General features: G+C 35.7%; 1 protein-coding gene across 1 annotated transcript in view; it reads left to right on the top strand.

The window, feature by feature from the left end:
• ROCK1 (Rho associated coiled-coil containing protein kinase 1) overlaps positions 1-26,264 on the top strand; it is an 83,327-nt gene that overhangs the window by 14,142 nt on the left and 42,921 nt on the right. The window contains exons 2-5 of the mRNA XM_009102432.4: positions 17,416-17,497; positions 21,182-21,282; positions 22,093-22,230; positions 23,432-23,607. Coding sequence (XP_009100680.1) covers positions 17,416-17,497; positions 21,182-21,282; positions 22,093-22,230; positions 23,432-23,607 — 497 coding nt within the window. The remainder of the gene's footprint in view (positions 1-17,415; positions 17,498-21,181; positions 21,283-22,092; positions 22,231-23,431; positions 23,608-26,264) is intronic.

Raw genomic sequence — 26,264 nt, 5'->3', positions numbered from 1 at the left:
TACTTTCTCTGCATGCTAATGCATATTAGTACATAAACCTAGAAATTACTGTGCTTCAATGTAAGTAAATTTTTACAATACATTAGCTTTTTTAGTAGCATATTTATAATGTTCATCACTCTCTTTGCATTGAATGTGTGGTAGAGAATTACTGTATTTTTAGGGGGAAAATTGTATACAATGAGGAGCTTAATGAAATTTGATGCTTTCAATGCAAAAATGTCAGTACTGGCTGTTTGAACTGTGTTGTGCATGTATATGAAGCTGTAAAAATGAAGATATATGCTAAGTTGCGCTTAAACTGCAGTGTCCAGTGCTCAGCTGATAATGCTCAGTAGTATGACGGTAGACTCTTCCCGTTTGCCATAGTTTCCAGTGGTGTAATTACTGGAGGAAAAGGGGGAGACCACTAAAATGCTCCATTGACCTAAGCAGTTTGAGAGTTGTAGTAAATAAAGTTTGTTACTTCTCTGAAATAATTATCCTTCTTGTTCGCCCTACATACTGAGTAGGTAGTGGTTTTGTACCTTAATGAATTCATATACAATTATTGCTTGCTTTTTAAATCTGAAGGTGTTCCTAACAGATTTCCAGGAAAGCCTTTCTGTGAAAAGCTTCATTAATCACTCAAGATCATAATTAAATAAATGAATTGGATAAAAAGAAATTTTTAGTACTTTCACAGACTTTTATATATATGTGTACACAGTATATGCGATGAAAAATATAAAATCACGACATTCATTTTCCTTTTAAAAACAAAAACCTGCAAATTAAAAAAAAATCTGCAAGTTCAGTTGAAGTACTCTAAGTTTCAGAAAAATTGATAGGAGTTTTTGTTTTCAATGCTGTGCAGTTATAATTTTCTACTCTAGATTTTGTTAGAAGGAAACTGTGATGAAAATATTTCGGTAAACTGAATGGTGACACCAAAATTGCACAAGGAATAACCTACCTAAAGTTTGCTAATATTGAGTTGAATGAATTTTAGTGAGACATCAAATATGTACTATTTTAAAAATATATCAGAACTTGTGGCAGTCAGTGGGTTTTACTCATGCTTGCAGCCTGTCACAAGTGGGGTCTTCTGGGGTGGATGCTGGGCCTAATGCTGTCCAGTGTCTTCCTGCATGACCTGGGCGGTGACATTGAATGTACCCTCAGTAAATTTGCTGATGGCACTGAACTGAGTAGTGCGGAGACCTTTTAGAAGGAAGAGACGTTTTACAGAGAGATCTGGACAGGCTGGAAGAGTAAGCAAGCAAGAACAGTGTGAAGTTTAACAAAGTCAAGGGCAGTGTCTTTCATCTGGGATGACACAACCAAAGAGCCTGGTCTAGGCTGGGATCTGTGAGGTTGGGAGCAGCCTTGCTGACCATTGGACAACAAGGTGGGCATGAGTCAGCAGAGCATGGCTGCAGCAGCAGAGGCCGGTTGGATCCTGGGCTGCATCTACAGTGGGGTCAGTAGCAGAGTTGGAGATATGATAATTCCACTGAGTGCTGAAAAGGCCACATCTGTAGGGAGGCGTCCAGTTCTTGTTCCTGCAATTCAAGGAGAGCTCTAAAGGAGGGTCACAAAGGTGATCAAAGGGCTGGAGCACTTGGTTTGTGAGGGAAAAGTGAAGGTGCTTCCCTGGAGGAGACTTGGGGGACCTCATCACGGTAGTCCAGTACTAAAAGGATAGCTACAAAGAAGATGAAAGCTGTTTTTTCAGGAGGAGAAAACAAGGGCCAAAATGTTTGTGTTGCATTGGGAGAGGTTTATATACAAAGAAATTTTTTTACTGTGACAATAGTCAGTCCTTGGAACAATGTCCTTAGAGATGCAGGGTTTTCAAGACTCAGCAGGGTGCTGGGCAATCTCATCAAGGCTCCCTTTTGCTTCAACAGTTGGACAAGGTGAACTTTTGAGGTACCACCAAATCTAGGCTGTTCCATGATCCTCTATCTTTGGAGAAAACATCTCTACAGTGTTTCACTGGTTGGTTTTCCCTTTGCCTTTTCCTAGCTTTGTTTCAGAGCCTCAGTGAAGCTCTTAAATCAGTGCAACAACATGTTTGCAGCAATGCTAGTTAAGCAGAAAGTAATGGTATGTGCTATATGTACAAATTGTTTCCTCAGCTATCGAGGTTCCATTTTCTGACCTGTGACACTCTACAGGATACGATATCTGTGCTGAGCACTGCAATGTTAATTTCTCTTAACAGCAGATCTGGTCTCATGAGAGTGAAAGAGACTTAAAGAGAAAAACCTTTAAAGGTAGCGGCCTGAAGATATGGAAGAAACTCAACCACAGAATGCATGCATAACAAATCTAGTTTCTAAGTGAACAAAAATATAAACTGCTGTTATTTTCTTAAATATTTTTCCCTCTAAATGGTAACTTTAAATAACAATAGTATCTGAATTTAAAAAAGAAAGCATCAGGAAAAGCAGCTCCCAAGAGTTAATTTTTGTCTCTCTGACTGATGCTCTAGAAGTTAAGATGAACTCTGTCTGGAAGGAGGGAAAGCATATTCTGAGAATTTAAACCAGCAGGTTCAAATTATCCATTTGGATAGGAAAGATACCTCTGTTAAGGTAAGAGAAACTTGCAAAATGATCAGGAGCTAGTAGGAGTTTTGTCTTATGGTGGTTTCGGGTGAGAAATTGTTTCAGTTTTGTCTTATGATGTTTCAGGTGAAATTAGTATATGTCTCCAAATTAAGAATTAGCATAGAATGAAGTTTTCAGCAAAGAGGATGTGATTATTTGTATGGAAGTAATACAGGCGATTTGGATATGGAAGGTTTTTGTCATATACGGTCAGATATAGCCAAGCAACATTTAACTTTTACTAGATGAAGATACATAGTTTATTTGGGCATAAAATCAGGGCTGCAAAAAATAATCGAAGTAGTTGGTTGACTCTGTATTTGTTATGGATCCCTAAGAATTATGAACAAAAAAAGAATTGTCTAAACTGCTCTAATTTTAAGTGTATTTTATTTCTCAGCAGATTATTTTAATGTAATAAAATAAACAAATGAACTTAGAAGTGCCAGGGATTCGTTTTAGAATTCTGCTGTACAATAAGACTGGTATTAGAGGGTTCTGTAGCAGCAATCCTCAGGCCAGTCCATCAAGAGTGAGGCCACAATCTTTCTACAACAGCCTCTTGTCTCTGTTTTGCAGGCCAGCATCTAATACAGCTACTGCCTTTGTGCTACATTCAGGAGCTGTAGTATTTAGCCACAGGCCTTTTAGAACTTATCTCTCCCTTATGTTTTGGGTTATGGGGCAGGCAGCTACCATGATCCATACTGTGATCCGCTAATGAAGGTGTATTAGATGAAATAAGAAGGCATTGGAAGAACTCAGTGGAAAGGGCAAATCAAATTCCAGCTATTTGGAATGGTCTTTCCCTGGTGGCAGTTATGTCAGGCCATTGGCATTCCACATGCACTTCTAAAGAAATGAGATGCTCCAACATCTGTGATGCCAAATAGGCAAATTCTGTCACTGTCACTGTGTTGTTGCAAAGAAAAGAAATTAAATCAGGGTGTATTTTAGTCATCCCTTTACCATCAGGTTCCTGTTATGTTTCTGCTAGTTCAGAATAATTTAGTGTGTTGGTAATTGACTCTTGACAGAACAGAAGATCTAAGCCACACTGGCCTTCTAGGACACTCAAAGGTATGTTTCTTCCTTTTTACAGAAAATAGAATATTTATTTTGAGGATTGATAAGGAATGTAAACTATATTATCCTAATTTTGGTTTTGTAATTTTTAAGATCATACTGCTAGTAATTAAAAAGTTTTAAAAACTTAATACAAATTCAAAATACGTGTTTTGTATGCTCATGACATTGAACAGAGTTTGGAAAGAGAGCAAGTCAGGCTGTAGGATATTCAGATGATTTTCTGCTGTTAAGATTAACTTCTATGTAGAAATAGTATGTGAGAATTTAGGACTATTCCACTCAATTTTTTTCTGAATTTTCTTGCTCTTGTCTTCCAGACAGCCATGGACTTTTATATTGGCTTTCAGAAGGAATAGCTTATCTATTCATAGACTGGTTTTCTGCTGTTTTCTTAATTCTTTACAGCAACATGTACAAAAATAGGTATTATGTCTAAGAAGTATTATCTCAGTGTTCTCATTTATAAAAGTTGGCTTTCAACTGAATCTATTGAACTGGACTAAGTGTCATTTTATCTTCAGAGAATAAGCAGATTAAGAGGTTTTTCAATGAGGTATGGTTAAATAAATTGTAAATTTGTCATGTTGTAGTTCAGTAAGTAAAGGGACAAATTTATAAGAAAAAACCAATTTTCATATTTGTCCCTTAATTCTATATTGGAAGGAAAGAAGGAGAGCACCAAACATGTGAATGTGACATGATCTTAGAGTTGATCTACAGCAATTCAGAAAAGAGGAAATTCAGTTCTTTTCTGTTTGCTGCAAGTTACACAATATGTAATCTTGACTGAAGCAAGTAAGGGGGATTTTAAATATGCTTTACATGACACTATTAGATGAAATGCTGCAGTGCTTGCCTTCTCTGAATACTGCATATAGAGCTTTACATCATGAACTATTTGTAATTTTGGAAGTTCAAAGGAGTTTGTTTGTTGTTACTCTCTTGAAGTATTTGGTACTTCTTATTTCTCTGCAAACAGTTTGTAAAATGTGAATCTGAATGAAAGTGGTAGGTCACTTTTTTTAAAAAAATATTATTTGAAATGCTTTTTTGTGTGGGATGTAAATCTGTGTCTAGAGAATGTATGCATGTTAGACCTTTCGTGATGTCAGATGGTTGGGTTTTACCTTTTCTAAGTCGAATTGTTAATCTGTAGTTCAGACTTCAGTTAAATGTAATGATAGTTTACTTTAATGCTGGTGCATTTTGTTTGAATATCACAAAAGATATCACTGCCTTCTTCATTTCCTTTTGAAGTCTCTGAGGCTAGATATATTAATTTATAAAATGACCATCATTGTTAACAAGCATCTCTTTCCAAAATTACTGTTTCCATCCATGTTATATGTAGTTCTTCAGAATTGGCTCTGTGGTCCAGCAGACTTCTGGGAAGTGAAGTGCAGGACGTCTGACAAAAGTGTGACTCTAAAATCTTGAGCTGATATTGCTGCTCTGAATTGCATTGTGTTGATACCTCGTAGTATTTAGAAATTGGAAACCTGCTTTCCTCTGTGTTTTACAAACACAGAATTTACATGAATGGGAAGTGGCAGATACTGCCTGACTTCATTTGACATGGCCTTTGAATTACTTGTTTTTTAAATATTTTTATACACACATACAATGTATCTCTAATCTCTTAGTTCATGTAGATTTCCAAGAAAGCAGTGCTTTTTAAATGACTTCTCTTAAAAGTTAGATACTGGAAAAATGTTCTTATAAAGCAAATCCTGGGGTAAAAATCATACAGAATTTGGATGGAAGTAAAAAGTAGCTTTTCAATTCCTTTCGGTTTATTTTGTAAAAAACACATTTTTATCAGTTTTGCTCTCTGCTTGATGAGAAGGTAAATGACAGCTACTCAGAATGGTCTGTAGGATGGAGGAACAGAAAATACCATGTTAGTGCACTCTGATTTGTCTCGTGGCAGGCTTTTATGATGTGACAAAAATATTGCCTGCCCTCATCTCCTGTAGAGATTAAGTTAATCAGCCCAAGCTCAGTCTTGCTCCCTTGTAAGGACAGGCAAGAGAGACTTTGACAAGATTCCATGGTTGTGGCAATGATCCAGACAGCCCTGGCTCTCTTTCCTCTTGTGTTAAGATTTGTTTTCTCCCGTGTTCTAAATCCAAAAGAAAATCATGTCTTTGGAGTCTACTGTATCCTGTTTGGGAGGGGGTAGGTGGCTGTTTTTCTCAGGTTCTGGAGTGCTATGGAGGAAGAATGGTATTGGGGAGGAGTTGGCTTACTCTTTTGATGTAGCTGGACAAGTTGGTAGAATAGTTGCTTTTACAGTTCTTTGTTAGTATTTTAGTATTTTACATCCTTATGATGACAGTATATGTGCTTGGTGAAAATACCCAGTGTTGTAGAAGTTGAATACCACTGTTTTATGAAGTTCTGCTCTCTGTGTCTCATGCTTTAGCAAGTGTATTAGGAATGCATGTGTCATGATTGAGCAATGGAAATGTTGGGGAAAAACTTCTTTCTTGGTGTATGGAGTCAGTGGCTTTAGTTTTCCTCAAACTTTAATCTCAGAGCCTGAAAAGGAGCAAAGAAAAACTTAGTTGTATGTCCCTAACAGTCTTGTAAGCGTGATAAATCACATCTTTGGACTTCCATGAAATGAAAAATGATGGATCCTCTAATAGATTTCTAACATTTCCTCTCTTCCTCTAGACTTGAAATACTGTACTTGAAAATCCCAGATAAACTGGCTTATATTGTTGCAGTATTACATATGATAAAATCCTTACTGATTATAATGAGACAGACTCGCAGTTTTTAGAAAGCCACCTTTTAAGTTTTCATGGACAGCTTTGGTTCTGTTCTGTCATTTCAGTACTGGAATGTGGAACACGGAACCATGTTTTCATGTAAATTCTTGGTTTTATACTTACACCTTTCTTTTTTCACATGCAGTCCAAAGCATTTAGGATTTTAGTCATGATTCTATACTATGGTGTCAGAAAGGGTAAAAGGAGTACTTAGAGATTTGGTTTAAATCAGAGAACTGTAGAATGTTTTGGGTTGGAAGGGACCTTAAAGATCATCTAGTTCCAACCACCTTGCTATGGGCAGCCACCATCCATTAGACCAAGTTGCTCAAAGCCCTGTCCAGCTTGGCTTGAGGACTTTTTGGGATGGGACATCCACAACTTCTCTGAAAGCATCTGTTGAGGGGATATTTTTTGACCTGAAAGTAGTCACTAATAGTGACTTGAATATATACTTAAACATCCAGTATTAATTAAAATGGTGTTACTAGTGGCATTGTCTGTATATGCTACCATTTTTTTCTTCAGGTGGTTTTGACAGAGAGCTTGTCTCTTCACACTTTTAAAGAAAAATCGCTTGAAGGTAATGGTTAAAGCATGTTTTTTTAAATTTATAAATTTAATGCATTGGGTTCTGGACTCTGGGAACTATCTGCTAGCAGAACTGTTTTTGTTCTACATTAACAGTGAAAATTTCCCAAAAATGTGGAAAACTTCCTGTTTTGTTCCTGTTAGTTACAAAATCCTATTAAGTCTGGCGAATCTAAGTGGTTGGAAATAGAAATAACTTGTCTATATCTAAAATAATTCTCATGGAATTTTTATAACCTTTTTTAAAAATAACATTACTTGAAAGTCATTTTTGTGGGTGTATTCATCATGGAAAAAAGAACAAATAAAAAAAAATTGGGTTTATGCTTGCAGACATCTTTTTTGTTGAAAGTGATGTTTTTCCTTTTAATTAATGCACGAAAAAGTCTATGGGCTTCACTAGGGTTTGCAATACAAAACTGCCTAACAATGCACAAATTCTTAAATAGTGTTAAGTTCTTTTTTAGTTGCATATTTCAAATATCTGCTGGACGTGTGATTGCTTGTGCTGGAATGTTTATTGCAGAAATGTAGCGAGAGCTCCGATGGGAGATTGCGCAATCAAAGAAGCTTCTCAGAGTTGATTCCTTGCTTCAGTTGTGCTCAACTTCCCATATTTTTTGTTTTGCAGATTGGTTAGCATGTGACACTAAGGAAAGGCATATTGCTTTACAAATCACTATTTCAGTTTCTACAGAGTTTTTTTAGTATAATTCTTTCATAATCTTCATTTCTGGACTTCTCTCATGGCTATTTGCCTCTAATGGTAGAAGTGTTTTGACTTGCAGAGTTTTAAGGAAGGATTTCCCTTTTAGTGGTGGGGAAGGGGAGATTTTGTAAGTGTGTTTCCAGACTGCTAGAAAAATTACCATGTTCTCACTCTTTTTGAAAAGTAATTCAATTAATTGTCTGTGCTCTGTTTAAAAAAATTAAGTACTTTTGTTCTCAGAGTCTGTTTCCAGTCCACAGATTATTTTTCTGTGGGGTGGATTTTATTACTACCAGAGGGCTTTTTTTTCCTTGATGCACCTTTTTAGAGTCTTTTTGTAAAGCATAATTATTGAGCTAATATAATCTCCAATACCAAGTTGTCAAAGCTAAAGAGAAAACTTCCCTTTTTATTGTTATATAATTTATTGTTTATGTCTGTAGTTAGCATTTAGTAATGTTTGCAGCAAACATAGTCCAGGTCAGGTGACAGCAGGTTTAGTATGGCTGCTAAGGTATTGTTGCTTTACAGAAAAATTAGTATCCTTTCCAGTGACTTATTATATTGCATACTTTGATGGTAATATTTTTTGTTTGTTTGTTTTGATAGCAAAGGTATCACTTTTCAGGCAGAAGCATGGTGGGAGAGCTAGAAGCAGCAATTTAAGGTATTGATGGGAGAACTCTCGCTAGTTTTAGTCTAATGTAAAGCTAAGAGATCTAAAGTTGCTTTACGTATTTGAAAGCTTTTACAAGAGCTAAAGCAATTTTATTTATGTTGTTTGCAATAACTCCTGTGGACATGTTGGTGTCTTGCTAATTTGCATCTTGCCCAAGTGACTAAGGCTTACTTTCTGAAGTCAAGTTTCAGGGATACCTGCCTGGCAAAAAATATGGGAGGCAGACAGCAATTTCCTAGGCAACAGATGTGAAGGCGGTTCTGTTTCCTTTGGTAAATACCACTATTTCTTAATGGAGTTGTGCAGGTTTGTTTCTTTTGTTGAAGTCTTTGCTTGACTCCTTGCAGGTTGCTGCAGAAGAAGCCTTAGACTTTTGAGCTGGGACTGGACCAGTTTGTCTTCATTCTTTCCTATCTCTAATCTGTCTTTATACATTTTGTCGAAGGGAAGTTATGTACCAGTATTTGCATCCATAGTGTTAATTTTTATCCATGTTACTTTTGCTTTCTAATGAGCGTTTCTTAGAGTGTTGACTCCCATTGATCTAAATTGGTAGTTTTGAGTGTTTGTGTTTCAAATGAAAAGGTTGGGACTCCCAAATCAGAACAGCAGATCTCTCTGCTGCCTGTGGAAGAATCTGCCCTCACAGGATAACCAAGAAAGCTGTGGGGACCTCAAAGAGCATTTGCTGATATAATTTACAAGTGATGTTTGGCTTAAAAAAAAAAAAAAAGTAGTAATCTTATATCTTAGTTGAGAGAACAGGGCTTGCCTTGTATTTTTGGTTAGCACCATAACTTTGTGAAGTGGAAAGCATGTAAAGTCACTTTTTTCCACCACAAGGTATTTCTGTGGATAGTGTGTCAGGTTGTCTGCTCATCTCCAGTTGCATTTGTTACAGTAGCTGGGAACTCTAGACCTGTGAGGCATTTCCTTATGCCAAGTGCTGCAGTGGCTATGGAATGCTGCTTCCATGGTGATAAACATCAGTCAGCGCGCCTGACTAGGACTCGTACTTCTTCTAACACTATTTAAATATATATGTTTTAGGCGTGCTTGTGTTAATCACATTTAGTACAGTTTTCTTGAAAAGGGCAGATTTAAAAAGCTGTACTTAGGCTTTATTTAATTCTAGTGTTAGTTCAGACATGGTTTGATAAATCATTTAAACCTAAAGTAGGCTATCTATTTTCTTATTTTCTACACATTAAAATATAAAGAATCTCTGTAGTCTTTCAGTTAATTCTACAACTGTGTTAGTCTTTTTATGTAAAGTATTCTTCTCATGGTAGAATGTGCCACATTTGTTATAGAAGCTTTTAAGTCTGTAAAACTTGTCCACAGAGCATATTAACCAATGCAAGGGAACCTTTTTTTAAGGAAATGAAGCTGCAAGGATCCAGCGGTCTCACTTGCTGTGAAATGAATCAGTATAATTTGACTTAATGGCAGTCAGGTTTTACTCCCATTTCACATCTTCCTGAACCATTTTCAAATTATATGGTACCTGTTTTCTGCCTAGATTTTACTGAATACATTCTTGGTGCTATATTGGTCTGTGTTCTTCATCATCCTTGAGGACACTGCTCTCTCAACTGATAGTTGTTCCTAACGATGCAATACTAAGAGGAATTAATTCTGATGACTAATTGAAATAATAAAGCAGTAATGTAATAAAATGAATTTTGGATGTAAAGACTCTTGACCACAAGAAATTATGCTATTGTAGTAAAATTAATGTTGTAATATAGTGTTAGGATTTGGAGTGGAAAGAAACACCCACTGAAATACATTTTCTGGAACACATCTTCAAACAATGTCAGTTTTCCATAATTTTAGGCATAAAATAGTCTCACAAATAGGGGTCATTCAGAGCAGATCTAGTGATTCAAGATTTCTCCATCTAGTCAGTGGACAGAGAGGGGCTCTGGTGTGAAGGATCTGTGACTTAGCCTCTGTTTTAGCAAAGAACTGAGGTTTGTCGTGGGAGCTGGCAGTACTCCTGCATGCTTACTGTATATAGGTTGATTTCACAGATTTGCACTACATTTTGTTTTAGCTTATTTTAGGAGATGCTTCAGGTGGTAAGATCCATTGCTGAAGTGACAAAACAGCAACACCCAGAAGTGCATGTGAAAAAGAATTACTGCTTGTATGTGTATCTGTCTGGTAGACTTGTACCTGAGGTTTCCTAAAGTGCTAATATGGATATAAGAGTATTGAGAGGTCTTTTGGCTCTGATGTTAGTTTCAGTGGGTATTTTGTTGTATGTGTTTGTGTATATCTGTATAAATTGAGATATCTGTATTGATTTATAATCTGGTGAGTCATGTAGGAAATGTATATTCCAGGAATTTGTCAGTGCAAGTGTTGAACAGTTACTGTTTGAAATACAGAAGTACATGTACTTATACATGGAAGCGCACAGAATGTGGGTGAAGTTTGCAACTTCACTTGGAATAACCCTTTAAGATGGTCAAAATGAAAGCAATAGTCCATACTGCTTTCAATAATACTGCCTTGAAGTTTCAAGATCTCCTTATTCAGTTAAATTTTCACTGAGTCAAACTCTTGCTCTTTATTGAGTTAACACCCCCCCCCCCCAATATTTCTGTTTGAAAGGCTATGTGTTTAACCAAATTTCCAAGAACTCCTGGGAGTATTGCAGGATACTAGGGAGGAAGGAGCTCTGTAGAGTTCTGTCGTGCTGGGTGATGAATCAAGGGCCTTTTACCAGGCTCACATGGCGGTTTGTTTACTTTGCCTGCTCTAACAATTTAATGAAAATTCTTAAGTGAAGTGCCTTAATTCTGTCTACATTTTCTTGTCCCCTTTAAAGATGAAGTGTTAAATAGCAGTATTCTCTTACTTGGACAGCAAAATTAATGAGTGTGATTAACTTAAAACTTAATGGGATCTTTTGTGTACTTGATTAGAGCTAGATAAATGTAGCACTATTGGCATGGTTGACCAGAGAATTACCTATGACAGGACGTTATTGTCAATTATGATGAATGTGCAAAATAAGGTGAGTCAGATTTGTTGATTTGATAGTGAGGGGGGGAAGATCATAGTGCTGTAGGGATAGGAAAATGGCTACAATACAGGGAGCCAAAATACAAATTGTTAAGAGTTGCAGATTTTAAGACTTAATTTTGTCTCTTGAAAAAATGGAAAAGTGGCAAAGAGTTTAAACTTGGCTAACTGCCAGTCTGTCCAAGGAATGCAAATTTTGTATGCTGGTAGTACTCATTAAGTACTTTTTTAGTGCTTTGAATGCTAAATAAATAGTAAAATAATTGTCCCAGTAACAAAGTTTTGACTGAATTTCATCTGTTTTATTTGGGCGAGATGATACTTTGTCATAATGTGTATAAGTCAAATTTCAAAATATAAAAATGCTATAATTGTACCCTGATAATGTCACTCATTTATTGCATTTTCTACTTCGTATCACTTATGAATCATGAGATATGTTTTGCTAAATTGGAATTGGTTGATAGTGTATATTTTCAAATATCCCTATAAAATTAATATTAATTCAAACATCTGAATGAAACCTGCATTACATAATTGTAGTGAATTTTGAAATTAGGGAATGTAGTTGCAGAGTGAAGAACTCTAATACAGGCAGTTTGATGCATTAAAACTTTGGAAGTAGGTTTAGATCAAAATTTGGGAAAAATCCAGTTAATGTGAAACTGCTTAAGACAAACGGAAGAAAACCAGTCCATTTTAGGTTAATCTAATAAAAAGTTAGCATAACAACCTGAGAAATTCAGCATTAATAGATTGTGTAGGTAATGCATGTGTTAATGGTAAGTTTTAAGTTACAGCATTCTGTATTTTTAGAACAAGTGAAGGGAAAGTAATGGCAAAGGCTGTTGGGCTTGGCTACTTGTATGAGTAGATGGAAAGCTGGTGATCAGTCTATTCAAAACAGTTTGATAATGGAGTTTAACAGGTGTGTGGTATTTCACAGTCATAAGAGATATAAAATGGTGAATAATGATCAATTTATGATGGTAGAGCAGTAAAAATTAATGATCTAGCAAGTCAAAGAAGAAATGAATAATTTGTGCCTGGCTGATTAAAAGTGGTAGGTAAAATTCATCTTTGAATGTTGATTGAGTGCATGGGAGAAAAACCTCTCATCTTTATGGAGTTAGGTTATGTTGAACTAGCTTTGATTTGTAATGCCTAGTTTTGTGAAAGAATCAATCTAGTACACAGTGACTATAAAAACTAAGCAGATATTTCAGTGAAGAATTGAAAATATAATGAAGCCCAGAACAGGAACTGTTGTAATGCATTGTGTACTTACGGTGTGCTCACAACTTAAACACAACATGCAGTTTCTCCACATGTGCCCCAGTTAAACAGTACATGGCAGAAATAACAAATCGTCAGAGGTTGCTGATGGTGGGAATTGAAATAACTTTCATACAAGGATAATTGGAAGAGAGTTGGCCAGTGATGAAATGCTGCAAGTGTGTAAAGCTGTGTCTTGGGGGAGATGGGTAAAGAGTCATTGTCCCTTTTTTGGCTAAGAGTGGTAAGCTTGAGATGAGGTACACTTTTGTATAGCCTGTAGGTGGTGGAATTCCTATCTGTGCAATGCTGTAAATGCAGCGGGGAAAACATTTAGACAAAAATCACCAAAGAAAATGTTGCCTAGAAAATTCTTGTCCTAGTTGACAAAATGGCAGTCAACTGTGACACATTTCTGGCTCACACATACAGCTGAGCAGTGGTTGTTCATATCCTCTTTTCTGGACATTGTTACTGTCACCTCCAGAGCCAGTCTATACATCTAGTCTGACCTTTGGTTTTATTCCATATAACTATACCTTTTAAACTTTTAAGTATGGTGTAGTAATGAATGAAATTCAACCAACAGAATATGTGGAATTGTTGGTTTCATAAGGAAGAACTCTGCATGTTGTAATGACTCCCTAGTGTGCCCTCTTTAAAATTTAATAGTAAAATGAGGTCTTTTAAACAGATGATGAAACTATTGATGATTTCATTGAATGAATGTGATATAGAAAAGGCTGTATCAGACCATGAAACTGACTGATGAACATTAGAAATGAAGTTTTTTCCCTGTTCTTTTTTTAATCACCTCTGAAATACTGATTACCATGTAAGTGGAGGTATAAACCCATTTATTTTAGTAATCTTAATTTTATTTTAGTAATATAATGTAATAAAAGGAAAATGTCTGTGTAGACCTGAAAGCTAAACAGCAAAATTGCTCTGTAATGACAAAATAAGTAGAACTTAGTATTAGCTGAAAATACCTCTAAGCCACAATATATGTTTCCAAGAAGTATGGAATGTGCTGTATTTAAAGAAGATACATCCTAAAAATACATGGCACCCATCCAAGTGGAGGAAAAAGCCATCATAAAATTGAGGCTGTCTTGTTTTAATACAGTGCATGGAACTACTGGATATATGGTTGCCTGTTCTAATGACATCTTGTCATCCTTTAAGAGGAGAAGAGTATGGCTGCAATAGGTCTTGATTGAAAGATTATGTCTCTTCCTTTCTGTGTTGGAAAAAAAATCAGATGACATATTGAAAGATTGACCAAGATAGCTCACCTCTCAGCTTTCTTCATTCTATCTCAGCAGCCACTGGCAATAATGATCATGTCTCATTTGGACTTAACCCTTTTTCTGCAAGCCATTATTTCTACAACTCCATGGTATGTTCCCACCTCTCTGACCCGCTCCACTTTGAACCAGCACTCACTTTGAGCTTGTGTACTCCTCCCTGTTTGTCCACTAGTGATACTATTTAAAAATAGCTGTGCTTCTGTGCTTCCCTTTGTGCTGGGACAGCTTGTAGTGTTTGCAAGTTCTTCTGCTTTGGCTAATGTAAGTGAAATAGGCTGTTTCATGTTTTTGGTTATACACTAGGTATCCTAAGTATTTTACTTCCATTAATTATGATTCTATAAAATTGCTTCAAGCTTAGTCTTGCATTTGCGGTCTGACACTAAAATAATGCCAAGGTATTTTTTTTCTTCAGAAACTTATTTCAGTTGAAGAAAATAATTATTTTGAGAGTTAAGGATTTGTAAGTCTCTTAATTATAGAATATCATCCATCATTACATTTTTTTAATGAAAGTTTTGAACCAGGTTAATTTGTTCTCTGGATACGGTAGTGAAGGGGAGCTGATTCTTGAAGAGCCTTTTAAATAAGCAATTCTTGGCATGTAGCTTCCTTAGATAGTGTTTGCATGATCTTGAAATATGATTTGAAATGAATGGAAGATCAAGAGCTTAAATCTGTATTTTAGAGTTGTTTAGTTAAGTATTTTGATTGATAAAGTTCACATCTAAGAACTGGAAGGTGAAGAACAGAACAGGAAACATTGTACATGGTGAATTGTGAATTAAACAGTATTGAAATTTGCTTTTGCTTGTTAAAAAAGAGTTTGTATACTTTTTCCCATCTTTAAATTAAACTTTTAAAAATAACATGACAAAATACCTAACATGCCTGAGACACTAAGGAAACCATGAAGTTTTCTCTATGCTTCTTCAGGCATGAGCTTATATTTTAGTATTTTCAAAGAAAGAGTATGATACAAAAGTAAGATTAATGTTATGAAGTTAAACGTATTGCCATTTTTTGTATATATTTGTATTCAGTGTTTAAAACCTCTCTTTCTATAAAGTAAAAGAGTGAATTTTGGCTTTTGAAGCAAGCCTTGAATTGAAACAGATAATTGCACAACTCCAGAGCCAACCAGGATTTGAGAATTTTGTGCTTCTGCTTGGCGTGGTTCAGTTTTGTGTTAGCTGTGAACCTGGATGAATCAATTGACTCTACAGATTGGAAGGCTTCACAGCAGATTGAACCCCAGCTTTACAGTTCATTGCCATCTCTAATTTGCTTTTAGGAATCACTGGATGGGTCCCAGCAGCCTCCTAGCTGGTGTTTTCCTACTCCTTCAGACAGCATGGAGATAAATGCACAGAAGCTGCTGGTGGGATTTTTACTGCTGTGCAAGCAGTTATCACATGGTTCTCCATTAAATTTATTCAACAGAAGCAAAGAATTCAATTTTTTTCCTGGATTTCCCGGATATTTACCACGTGTCTTTGGAAAAGGTGTCTTGTAGTACTTTGTAAAGTATTTCTCACCAAGTTACAGTTACCCTGCCTGCCTAGCTTTAGTTCTGCATCTGTCTTGAGTCCAAATTGTTGTTGGGCTCATACTCTATTATTTCTACGACTGACTGCTTTAATGTTGTTCCCTTGCTATTTGCTTTCTTTTTTCATCATCAGTGTCAGTCCAAAAAGATGATCCTTTAATGCACAAGATGCAAAACCTGACTTAATTTTTGAGAAGTGAAATACTGTGATGCTTTTCTTGATTTGTGTTGTTTTCATTTTAGCATTTCTTAGTTCAAGATGAGCCACTGTAGGCAGAGGTAGCTTAAAAAAGGAATGTTTTTATGAAATTGACATTTCTAATAATACCGGCCTTTAAAGTAATTTTGATTATCCTTGCAGATACCCATTTTCAAATTCTAGCATGATTTTACTACTTATTCTTATTATATCTGAAGTAAATATATTCTACCTCACATACTTCTGCAAGCCAAGAAATAATTTTGATTTTGATAGCACTTGGGATTTTTTATAGTTAAAAGTCAGTCATAAAGACTGAGGTGAAAAATAGGTTTGAATTTGAAGTGAAATATCAAAGACTATTATTTCAGTCTAAATCAAACGTGTTCTCAACTATATATTCCTGGAAAAAAAGCTTTCAAAAACCTTATGCTCTAGCTTTTGTTCAGGCATAGTTAACTTGATATACTTAACAAAAGACTGATGGATCAGTTTTCAATCCTGAAAAAAGGATAGAAAAATCCTTTTAAAAGCTGAAAGCAATCAAATTAGGTCTAGTCAGATCTGAACTGACCAGATCAGAGATATGTCTGGTCTAATATCTCACTTCAGGCAGGTTAAAAATACATAACATAAACACCTAGTTATGAATGGACAAGAAAATAGTAGGACATCTCTGGCATCTCATGCTTTGGTAGCATCAATCAATTTGTATTTGAAGACCTTTGTCTCTGTTTTTGCAGTTGTCACTTACGCTTACCTGAGGGAGAGAGGACTCTCTAATGCACTTTGATTCTTTGTTACCTAATTCCTAGAATACTTGATCATTTTTCAGTTGAAGCCATATCTATGGTTTCCAGCCAAAAACTGGGCTTAGTCTTTCTCCAAGAAGATGCTACCCACTGAGGAATCATTTATACCTAGTAACAAACTTAGTTTTAAACTGTAAGTCACAAAGTTCACAGCGCTTAATGAGACCTTAAAACTATCTCCTTCTTCATTGTATTTTTCTATTGGGTTTTCTGATGGTGTTTAGTTTGCTTTTGTTTATAGGGATGTAAGCTGTGGTAGTAGTGCCAGATGTAGGGCTTGTGGCTGTTTGTTTCTAGATTTAAGTAGGAGTGTATACAGCCCACATCTTGTTCATGAGAATTCACACTGAATTCAATGAATAAAATGCAGGGGTTTGATTCTGCAAATTAAATTACCATCTTTGTCCTATTTGCCAGTTGCCATTTCATGTTCAAGTGCCTACTGTGCGATGCATTGTGACTTTTTAATATTACTGAACTTCATTAGAACTGCTATTGGTTCTTTTTGCATTTGGAAAAAGTAATTATTTTCATGTAAGAATGGAGCTAATTAAGGTAATAATACATAGAAGCATATGGAATTAAATTTTGATGAGTCCCATGGAAGTGAAGGAGTAACAGCTGTTTGACATAACTGCTAACAGTCATTAAATAAATGTGAATGATTTCATTTGCATGGAAGATTGATAGGGACAACTGTTTCTTTAACTTGGCTCTTCCATTAGCAGCATGTGTTATTATTTTTTTCAAATACTTAATTTTACTTGTTGTTTATTTGGTTTTTTTCAGGATGGATTAGATGCTTTGGTATATGACTTGGATTTTCCTGCCTTAAGAAAAAACAAGAACATTGATAACTTCTTAAACAGGTGTAAGTATTTAATGTTTAATTTATTTAATAACAGAAGTCTGCAATATCAAAAAGAAAACACCTCTTCTAGCTCTTTGAAAGGCAGCATGGGGTTTGGGGTGCATTGAGGTTTTGGATGCAAGAGTCTTATTTATTTATTTCCCACTGAGAAGTGACAGCTGCCTATGCAAATCTCATCCCCAGCAATTGAATGTCCAATCTGTTGCCCTTGTAAATGGCCTTGTCTGAAGTGGCACAAAGCCTTTTAAGAGAAAGGCCTCTTGTCTTTGTTAGGGCAGCTCCTTGGATTCCCATAACTTGTTTTCTATTTTCATGTACTAGGATATCATAAGCAATTAACAGTAAACTGGCAAAGTGATGTGTACACTGTCATATTAAATATTTGTTCACTAACAAAATTGGAGCATTATTTTGTAAGCTTTTGGATTTTTTAGTATAAAAGGTCTCTTTTCATCAAAATCTTATACTGCATAGCTAATTTATTTACTTGTGTTTGCAGCTGATGTGTCTGCAGAATTCTCTGCATTTACTTTGTATTTTTCCACTGCAAGGTTTCCTGCACATTATACTGTATAATAACATTTTAAAATAGTAAAGTTGATTTTTTAATATTAATAATAGTTCCATAATTTTCATAATTAAAAAATCAAGATACAAACAAAGGAAACCCCAAAAAAGGCACTTATAAATCAAAACTTATCTGAAGGCTGCCAAACTGGCAAATTCTGAAGATGGTGGTAGAAATGTTTGCTGATTGAAGACTTGCTTCTGCCTGTAGACTAAATGGGCAAAAATTGAAATTAAGCTAATACTGTTAGATTTTTACAGGCTTAAGCAATTCAATTCAATCCTATAATAAAAGGTTTTTTGTGGTAAATATAAAGTAATTTGTCTAAAATAATTTTTGTCTTTGCTTTGAAATTTATGTGGAGTGGGGTTTTTTGTTTCCATGGTGTTTTCAAATGGTTTATTGGGTGCAACTGTAGCCTGTGATAGTGAATTTGTCATGCTTATTTTACATTAATGTCCATTTGTGTGAATATTTGAGTCCACTAGATCTGTTTGATGGCTCATTTGCACGTAAGCTGGTTACTGAAAGCCTAAGCTCAAATGTTCTATTTAACTTTTCACAGTTCAAACTGTATTGATACCATATGCTGAGTTATATGCACATTTTGTACACTCAGTTATTTACTCAGAAGGTGTGGTGAAATTCTTGAAGAAAAGAGAAGTTGTATCAGGCAAAGGAAATACTCATTGCAACAGATAATTTGAATGTAATTTTTATGAGTAGTGAAATCATTAGTGAGTCTCAAAAAGCTTTACTTCTGCAATAGGGGCTGAGTGAAAGAAAACTTTTACATTTACAACCTGATAATGAATATCCTTTAGGTATAAATTATATTCTGTGTAAGATGTGACCTGAAGTAATCTGAAGGGGGAGAACAGAACACATTAGTTCCCTTCAAACTGCCTTTGAAACATTAACTTGCAGTGTTTGCTGAAATATGAAAGCAAGCTGTGGATGTGTGAGTAGTGGCCTTATAGGGAACTGTGAAGTCTTAGTTTGCCTTGAATTTCTATTAAAAAAATTAAAAAGACAATATTTATTTTATTAGGAGACTGTTTAAAGAATCTTTTTGCAGTATCAGCTGCCTGGTGTGCAACATTATTGCAGAAATTTAAAATAAATTTCTAGATGGCAAATAAAATGGGAGTTTGCTTCCTTTATTTTGTAGACTGGTTGCCCTATGAACCTCCTTGTTCCCTCTTTACTTCTCCCTAATTTGCACTGTATATTTTTGGAGCCTCCAAAATCTGCCTCTCCCAGCTGAGGTTGTGAGGATAATTTTTGCAAATGTAGAACCATATCCTTTTTCTACCATATAGAATTAAAAGAAATAAGAAATGAGTATTGCAGAGCCCTGCTTTGCAGTGGTGACTCAGTTTATTTCAAGGCAGCATCTGAGCCTATACCCAAAGTTCAGGGCAAGTTGGGAGAGGGTGATTTTGCCATGGGAGCCACCCCAGCTGTTCATACAGCATAAACTGGGCAGGTCCTCCACTGGTCCTGGGAGATAAGAAACTGCCTATTGAAGTCTATTGCAGCCTGATAAACCTTGTTTAACAGATCTAGAATATGGAGGTCGAATTTCCAACACTGTTGTTACTATAAGGTGTTCTCTGAAGATAACTGAGTGTATGTTACTATGTATCTCAATTTCAGTAAATTTCAGTAAATTTCAATTTGCAACTGATCAGAAGCTTGGATTACATTATTTTAAAATCCTTAGTTTAGGTTGCTCTTCGGATGTGTTTTCCTTAATTCTGCTTTATTCAAAGGCAATGCTTGTGATTGAATACTATTTAAAGGATTCATATTGTGCTTAGGCTTTTTTGTTCAGAAGAGGTGAACCTCCTGTTGTGAGATTACTAGGGAGGAAGTTAGCAATAGCTAGAAAATTGCTGTCATGAAAATTGCCGCATTTTAGTTCTGTGCAATCTTGCTCCTCCTTTTCAGTAAGCCAGTTGTCACCAGGGCAAATAAGGCAATGCATTATTGGAACTACTGAATATTTTGTTCCCTATGTGGAAGAATTTGTCAGAATTAAAAATTTTGCTATAATTTACCAGAATAAGCCTGTGGTATGCTCCATTGTAAATGTTTTTTTTACATTAGATAATAATGCTGCAGAGTATTCAAACAGAACTGTGTTCCTCTTGAGGTAATAAAATCTTACTGAATTTTTATTGTAGATAGGCAGCTTTTGTTTTAGGTTGTGGTCTGTTTAGGTGGAAATCTAGTGATAATTTTCTGTCAACTGTTTTGTCAGTTTTTAGCGTATGAACTTAAAATATTTTATTTCTCCTCTTTTTTCTTCCCCTGTCCTTAGTTCTCCCTAAACTTTGCTTTTAGGCCCAGCATACTATGTTAAAAATAAAATACCATTGCATTTTTTTTAATATAGAAGCATTTCTGTTTTAGTAGAACTTCCTGGCTTTTAGAAATACTGAAGCATGAAGATTTTCTACGTAGTCTCATGCCAGTGTTGACCCACATGGATTAAAATAGACTGTTTTAATCTTTTACCAAATTTGGAATTAGAATTAGAATATCTGCCCACTGGGAGTTTGTAAATTATTCTAGTTTATAGAATGACAGGTTTATATAAATAATTGCAGTGATTCCCACTGCATGTTTTAAATTAAAATCTACTTTTTTTTTAATATTAGGAATCATGAAAGTGCAGAAAAGCATAACGTTTTTCAAAAAAATTTTTTCAAGTGTCTTGTAGTGTATTTTCTTATGCCCTTTCCCAGCTGTGTTGCATATTTATTCAGAAATAATATTTTTATACTGAGCAGCTTGCAATCAGGATTATGCTGGATACGAAATTTTTGCATCTCCTTTTTTTTTTTTTTTTTTTAGATAATTATTTTAAAAGAAATTTCTAAATTAAGATTTCCTGTAATAGGATTGTACAGTAGAGTCATTGCAGTAGGTTATATCAGGTTTTGGTAACTGGTTGTAAGAATAAGGTCATGCATTCTTGCAGAGAATTTTTCAATGGCAATGCAGGTTCTTTGAGCAGCAGTTCTTCTAAAAACTATGAGAAATTGAGGTTAGACAAATGGGTTGAATTAAGTTGACTATATATGAAATCTGAATTTTGTTCCTTGTAGATAAAGACACAGTAAATAAAATGAGAGATCTGCGCATGAAAGCTGAAGATTATGAAGTGGTGAAGGTGATCGGTAGAGGGGCATTCGGGGAGGTTCAGTTGGTAAGTTGAGTTTCTGTTTGTACACTTGAACATATTCTGTAGTATTTGCTCATGCATCTGTTTCTCAGTTTAGTGTTCAGAAAATGCAGTCTTAAATATTCAAGCCTTTGTCTCAGTAAAATTTTATTCCTTTACAATTTATGGAAATGTTTTTGAAAATGTTCTATTTCAGTCCTGTCCAATTGCACAAGTACTTGTTTTGCATTATAGTCTTGTCTCTTAAAATGGAATGTGTATTACTCATAATCAAGAAAATTAGCCTTTACCACTGTTTACATGGACACTTGAAGTCTTAAGGGCTAGAAGAGTTTCTGCCAGTTCAGGGACTACACCAGATTTTTGTGGACATAGTTCTCACAGATGAGAGATGTGTGTTGTTTGTGATAGGTTAGCAGCCAGGCTCGTTAATCCTGCTTTATTTAATCGAGTGCTGGGAGAAACTGGAGATACAGCAGCAAGTATACACATCTGCTAATGAACTCTGAAAAATGCTTATAGTTTTAACTTTATGGTATTTAACATCACTAACTGCCAATATTTGTCCTTTTAAAGGCACATACATGCAGATTACATGACTCCTATGCCTGTGGATTTATGTGTTGAAAAGTTCTAGAAAGTATTTTATAAGTAATGCATTGTCAGTTGTAATTATTTTGTGGATGTACAGTATCTAATCCTTTACAGTAATTTGAAGAGTCTTACAAAATGTGTTAAAGGGTAAAGCAGGAAAAGTAATGTTTTCAGTGATGTTCTTCATGTGTTAATATGGCAAACTAATGCATTCCGTATGTCACATTTATGTCTTCACAGGTAAGGCATAAATCTTCAAGGAGAGTGTATGCTATGAAACTTCTGAGCAAATTTGAGATGATAAAAAGATCTGATTCTGCCTTCTTCTGGGAAGAAAGGGATATTATGGCTTTTGCAAATAGTCCCTGGGTTGTTCAGGTAAAGTGATGCTACTTTTAAAATGTTGGCATTATAGAATAGTTTGGTTGCAACGCTGCATGACCTGGAATTACACGTATTGAAGTCTCTTTTTTGATTTTTTGGTCTGCTAGGGTATACATGACTAAGATAATAGCAATTTTGTATAGCAATGCTATACAAAAGAGCAGTTATAATAACACTTGCTTCAAACTGTATTTTGTTACATTTGCATGATAAACTATTCTCTTTATTATTAAAACTCTTTGCCAGATATGTTTTAGTGCATCTGCTCTGTAGCAGTTATTTGAATCATCCAGCATAGCAGAAAGACGTATTTAAGGCAGAGCTTCTGTAAATTCTAATTTCTGTGTGTATCTTTGCAAATTATGCTTGCTCTGGTTATTTTTTACCCATTTCAGTGTTCTCACTGACAGTTTTTTGGGAGGTGCTGCTGCCTTTGAAGTTCTAAGGAACATGCCTGAACCAATCACCGAGCATTGTGTGTGCACATGTCATCTTGTTAATTTAAACTGTTCTTACCCTTAAGCATATAAATTCTTCTGTTAGGTTGGAATTACACAAACTCATTCAAGATTTACCCAAGTCAAATGGGTAACTGCTTTACTATCTGTCTGGGTGTGATTGTGCAGAATAAAACTTAGGAATTTCATACAGTTTTAAGTAAAGAAAAATCTGCTTGCACTACTTGTGCTGAACGGATGACTGGCAACTTTAAGGGAAATATTTTATTGTTTAAAGTTTAGGCTCGTTTTCTATATAATAAATAAATGTTGACAATAGAAAAATAAACATTTACTAATAATACAAATAGAATCGGGCAGATGTTTGCAGCAGAGTAATTTTGTCTTTGTATATGGCTCCACTAACATCCCAGTGAGAAAGAAAAAACATTTTGTCTAAGTGTAGTGAGCATTCTTTGAAATGATCTCAAAATTCATTGTACCAAATTCACTAATCATAATTTGTACCCAGAACTCTACTTTTTCCAGGGTAATATAAGGGCATGGAGGATCTGGCTCTAGAGGTTAATTTCTTTTTAGGAGGTTTGCTGAATGATGCAGAGTTGCTGCAGTTATTGTAGCAATTCTGTTACTTTGGAAATCTGCTTGCACAGAAATGCCTTTGATTTGCCAACAAGCAAAGTATTAAAGATAACTGGAAGATAACTGGCTTATTTTTTGGTTTTGCTTTTTTGCAGTTATTTTACGCATTCCAAGATGACCGTTACCTTTACATGGTGATGGAATACATGCCTGGTGGGGACCTTGTGAATTTAATGAGTAACTACGATGTTCCAGAGAAATGGGCAAGATTTTATACTGCTGAAGTTGTACTTGCATTAGATGCAATTCACTCAATGGGTTTTATTCACAGGTGAGAAAGAAAAAAGATATTACATAGGGTTGTTTATTTCCTGATGCTGCCAGAATTACTTCAGTTTAGGCAGTTTTAAAATTAAAGATACTACTTCTTTATTGTCATTCCATAATTATTCTATTTTAAAAGTTCTTGCCATCAGAAACTGTAAATCTGAGGTGTATAGTAAAAAAAAAGATGTTCAGCAGGCTGATGTTCCTCATTTTGGGAAGCAATGAAATTGTCCCTCTTTACCAAGAGATAACAAGAAGAAAAATGGTGTGAGCATGTTGGCCCCAAAATGGTTCTTTTCTTTTGATTAGAAAAAGCTGTGTAGGGAATTTGATCACAGTAGTATCCACTGTTAGGAATTAATTCTCTGCTAGGCATTTGAAGCCTCAGTGACCCATTAAACAAGATTCTGTGAGCAATGTGAGGAAAATCTCCCAGCCATATGTTTTCTTGTGAGGGGCAAGATGGAAAATTGAGATGCAGAGCAAAGGGACTTAGATTAGTTTCGTATTATGTACTTGCCCTAAAGTGAAATGTAGTCTTTTCTCAGATAGGTTGCAAAGTTTTCTTTTTGATATTTGAACTTGTATCTGTTTCTAGCTTTTAATTCTATTAACTGGCAGCAGAAGAATAAATTTTTCAACAGAAAATACATGAAGAATTTGAGGAGTGTGTAGTATACACTATAGTATATACATTTTCAGTTTGTGATTTGGTCACAAGATTAGTGTTAACACGTAAGCTTTTGCAGAAAAGGTTAACACAAAGCAAAGTAAACTACTAATCCATTGCTTGAGTAGGATCTAGAGCATCATTAATTATGTAGCTATGCTGCATCTAATGGGTAAATTATCTGGCTGAATGAACCATTTGTATGTGTGTATTGCAAGCTTTAGAAAGCAAGCATTAGAAGATGCCAGCAGCACAGAGAGATTTTTTTTTTCATGAAAATTTAGATTATTTTGACACCAGGAGATTTTTTTTTTTTAAATTTGTTTTCCCCTGTAGTTAATCTGTTCAACTCTGGTGAATGAAAAAGAATTTAAGAAAATATGAGCCTACTGCTTAATAGGTCAGTGACTGAGTGACAAAGGAGTGGGAATGGCTGAGGCTGCTGCCTTTGCCCAGCCTTCCTTGATAAGGCCTTCTTTCAGGCCTCTTGGGTCCTGTGCCCAGTGGTAGAGCTTGGGAGAGGAAGGCATTGCTCTGGCAGAGGAAGATCAAGCTGAGTCCCAGTTGTGCAAACTGGATATGCACATGTCCAGGGTACACATGCCATGGGTGGTAGGGAAGCTGTCAAGTAGCCTTATGATACTGCTCTCTGTCACCTTGGAAGGCGTGTGGGAATTGGGGGATTCCAGATGACTGGAAGGAAACAAATGGCATACTTGTCTTCCCCCAAGAAGGGCAGCTGGGAAGAGGGAGTCAGAGGAGCTGAAGGCTAGCCAGCCTAAGGGCAGTTGGATTAAATTGTTAGGAAACTGTTTCCAAGCATGTGGATGGAGAGGTGGTTGTGAGCAGCCTGCATGGATTTATGAAGGGTAGTGCATGCCCTGCCCAAAGCAATAACCTTCGGTGTTGAGATGATGGGCTTTGCTGACAAGGCAGAATATGTTTGTCTTGACTTCAGCAAGGTTGTAGATACAGCTGGGTTAGAAAGGTGCAGTTTGAACATGTAGAACTGTCTAGAAACTCCTTCAGTAGATTGTGCTGTCCAGCAGCAGTCAGCTACCAACAGTTCCCCAGAGGTTCGTTGCCAGGATCAGCACTGTCTCTTTTCACAACGTGAACAGTGTTCAGGCGGGACAGAAAGCATTAGTCACCAGCTGCACAGCAGCACTTTATAGAAAAGGTGGACCAGGCTTGAAGCTGCATGGGGAAAAGATGAAAGTTGCAACAGGAGAATATCTAGCTATTCATTAGGAGTTGTTTTTTCTACTATGAGGGATGTCAAACAGTACAAGAGAAAGGTTATGTATTCATCCTCAGAAAAAGTAAACTTGCCTAGATTTGACTCTGAGTAACCTAATGTAACTTTGAAGTTCAGTCTGACTTTGCAGCTATAATTTGTTCAGGCAGCTGAGAGTCTTTCAAAAATCCCTCCCAACCAAAATTATTCTGGTTGGGAATGTACTGGTACATTTGCACCACATTTCATCTGACAGTTATGGCCAGAGTTCTCCTTTGAGGTCTCTGAAATATACTTTTTCTTGAAATTTGTGTTTAGCTATCTTGGTAATTGTTTCTTACTGTTCTGCTTCAGTATGTTCTATGACATCAATATGCTGCACTTTTACCAGTTACTTTATGAAAACTTCTATAGTGGAAGTACTTGGAGAGTGGAATAAGTTAATACTCCTCTTGAATCATGGGAAAATATTTGTTCACAATAATAGAATTTTGAAAATTACATCCAACTGTTCCCTTGAAATAGAGGTGGTGTAGGAAAGAAGCTGTGTTTTCAATGCCTATTTGACATAACCAGTGACTGCTTTTTAGGAACTTGAGGTTCATTATTAGTGTCCATATTTATTAAATTTGGTGACTTAAAGCTGTATTTTTACATGTCTTCTAATTTTTAAAATGTTGTAGTTCAGCAGTCTGTTGGTCATGATACTTAGAGAAAGCAAAAAAAAGTAGAGGCAATAGTGGTGCTTTAATGT

Source organism: Serinus canaria, chromosome 2 (assembly GCF_022539315.1).
Source record: "Serinus canaria isolate serCan28SL12 chromosome 2, serCan2020, whole genome shotgun sequence".
Lineage (NCBI taxonomy): Eukaryota > Metazoa > Chordata > Aves > Passeriformes > Fringillidae > Serinus > Serinus canaria.
The sequence above is the reverse complement of the archived record's forward strand: the minus strand, read 5'-3'. Positions and strand labels throughout refer to the sequence as shown.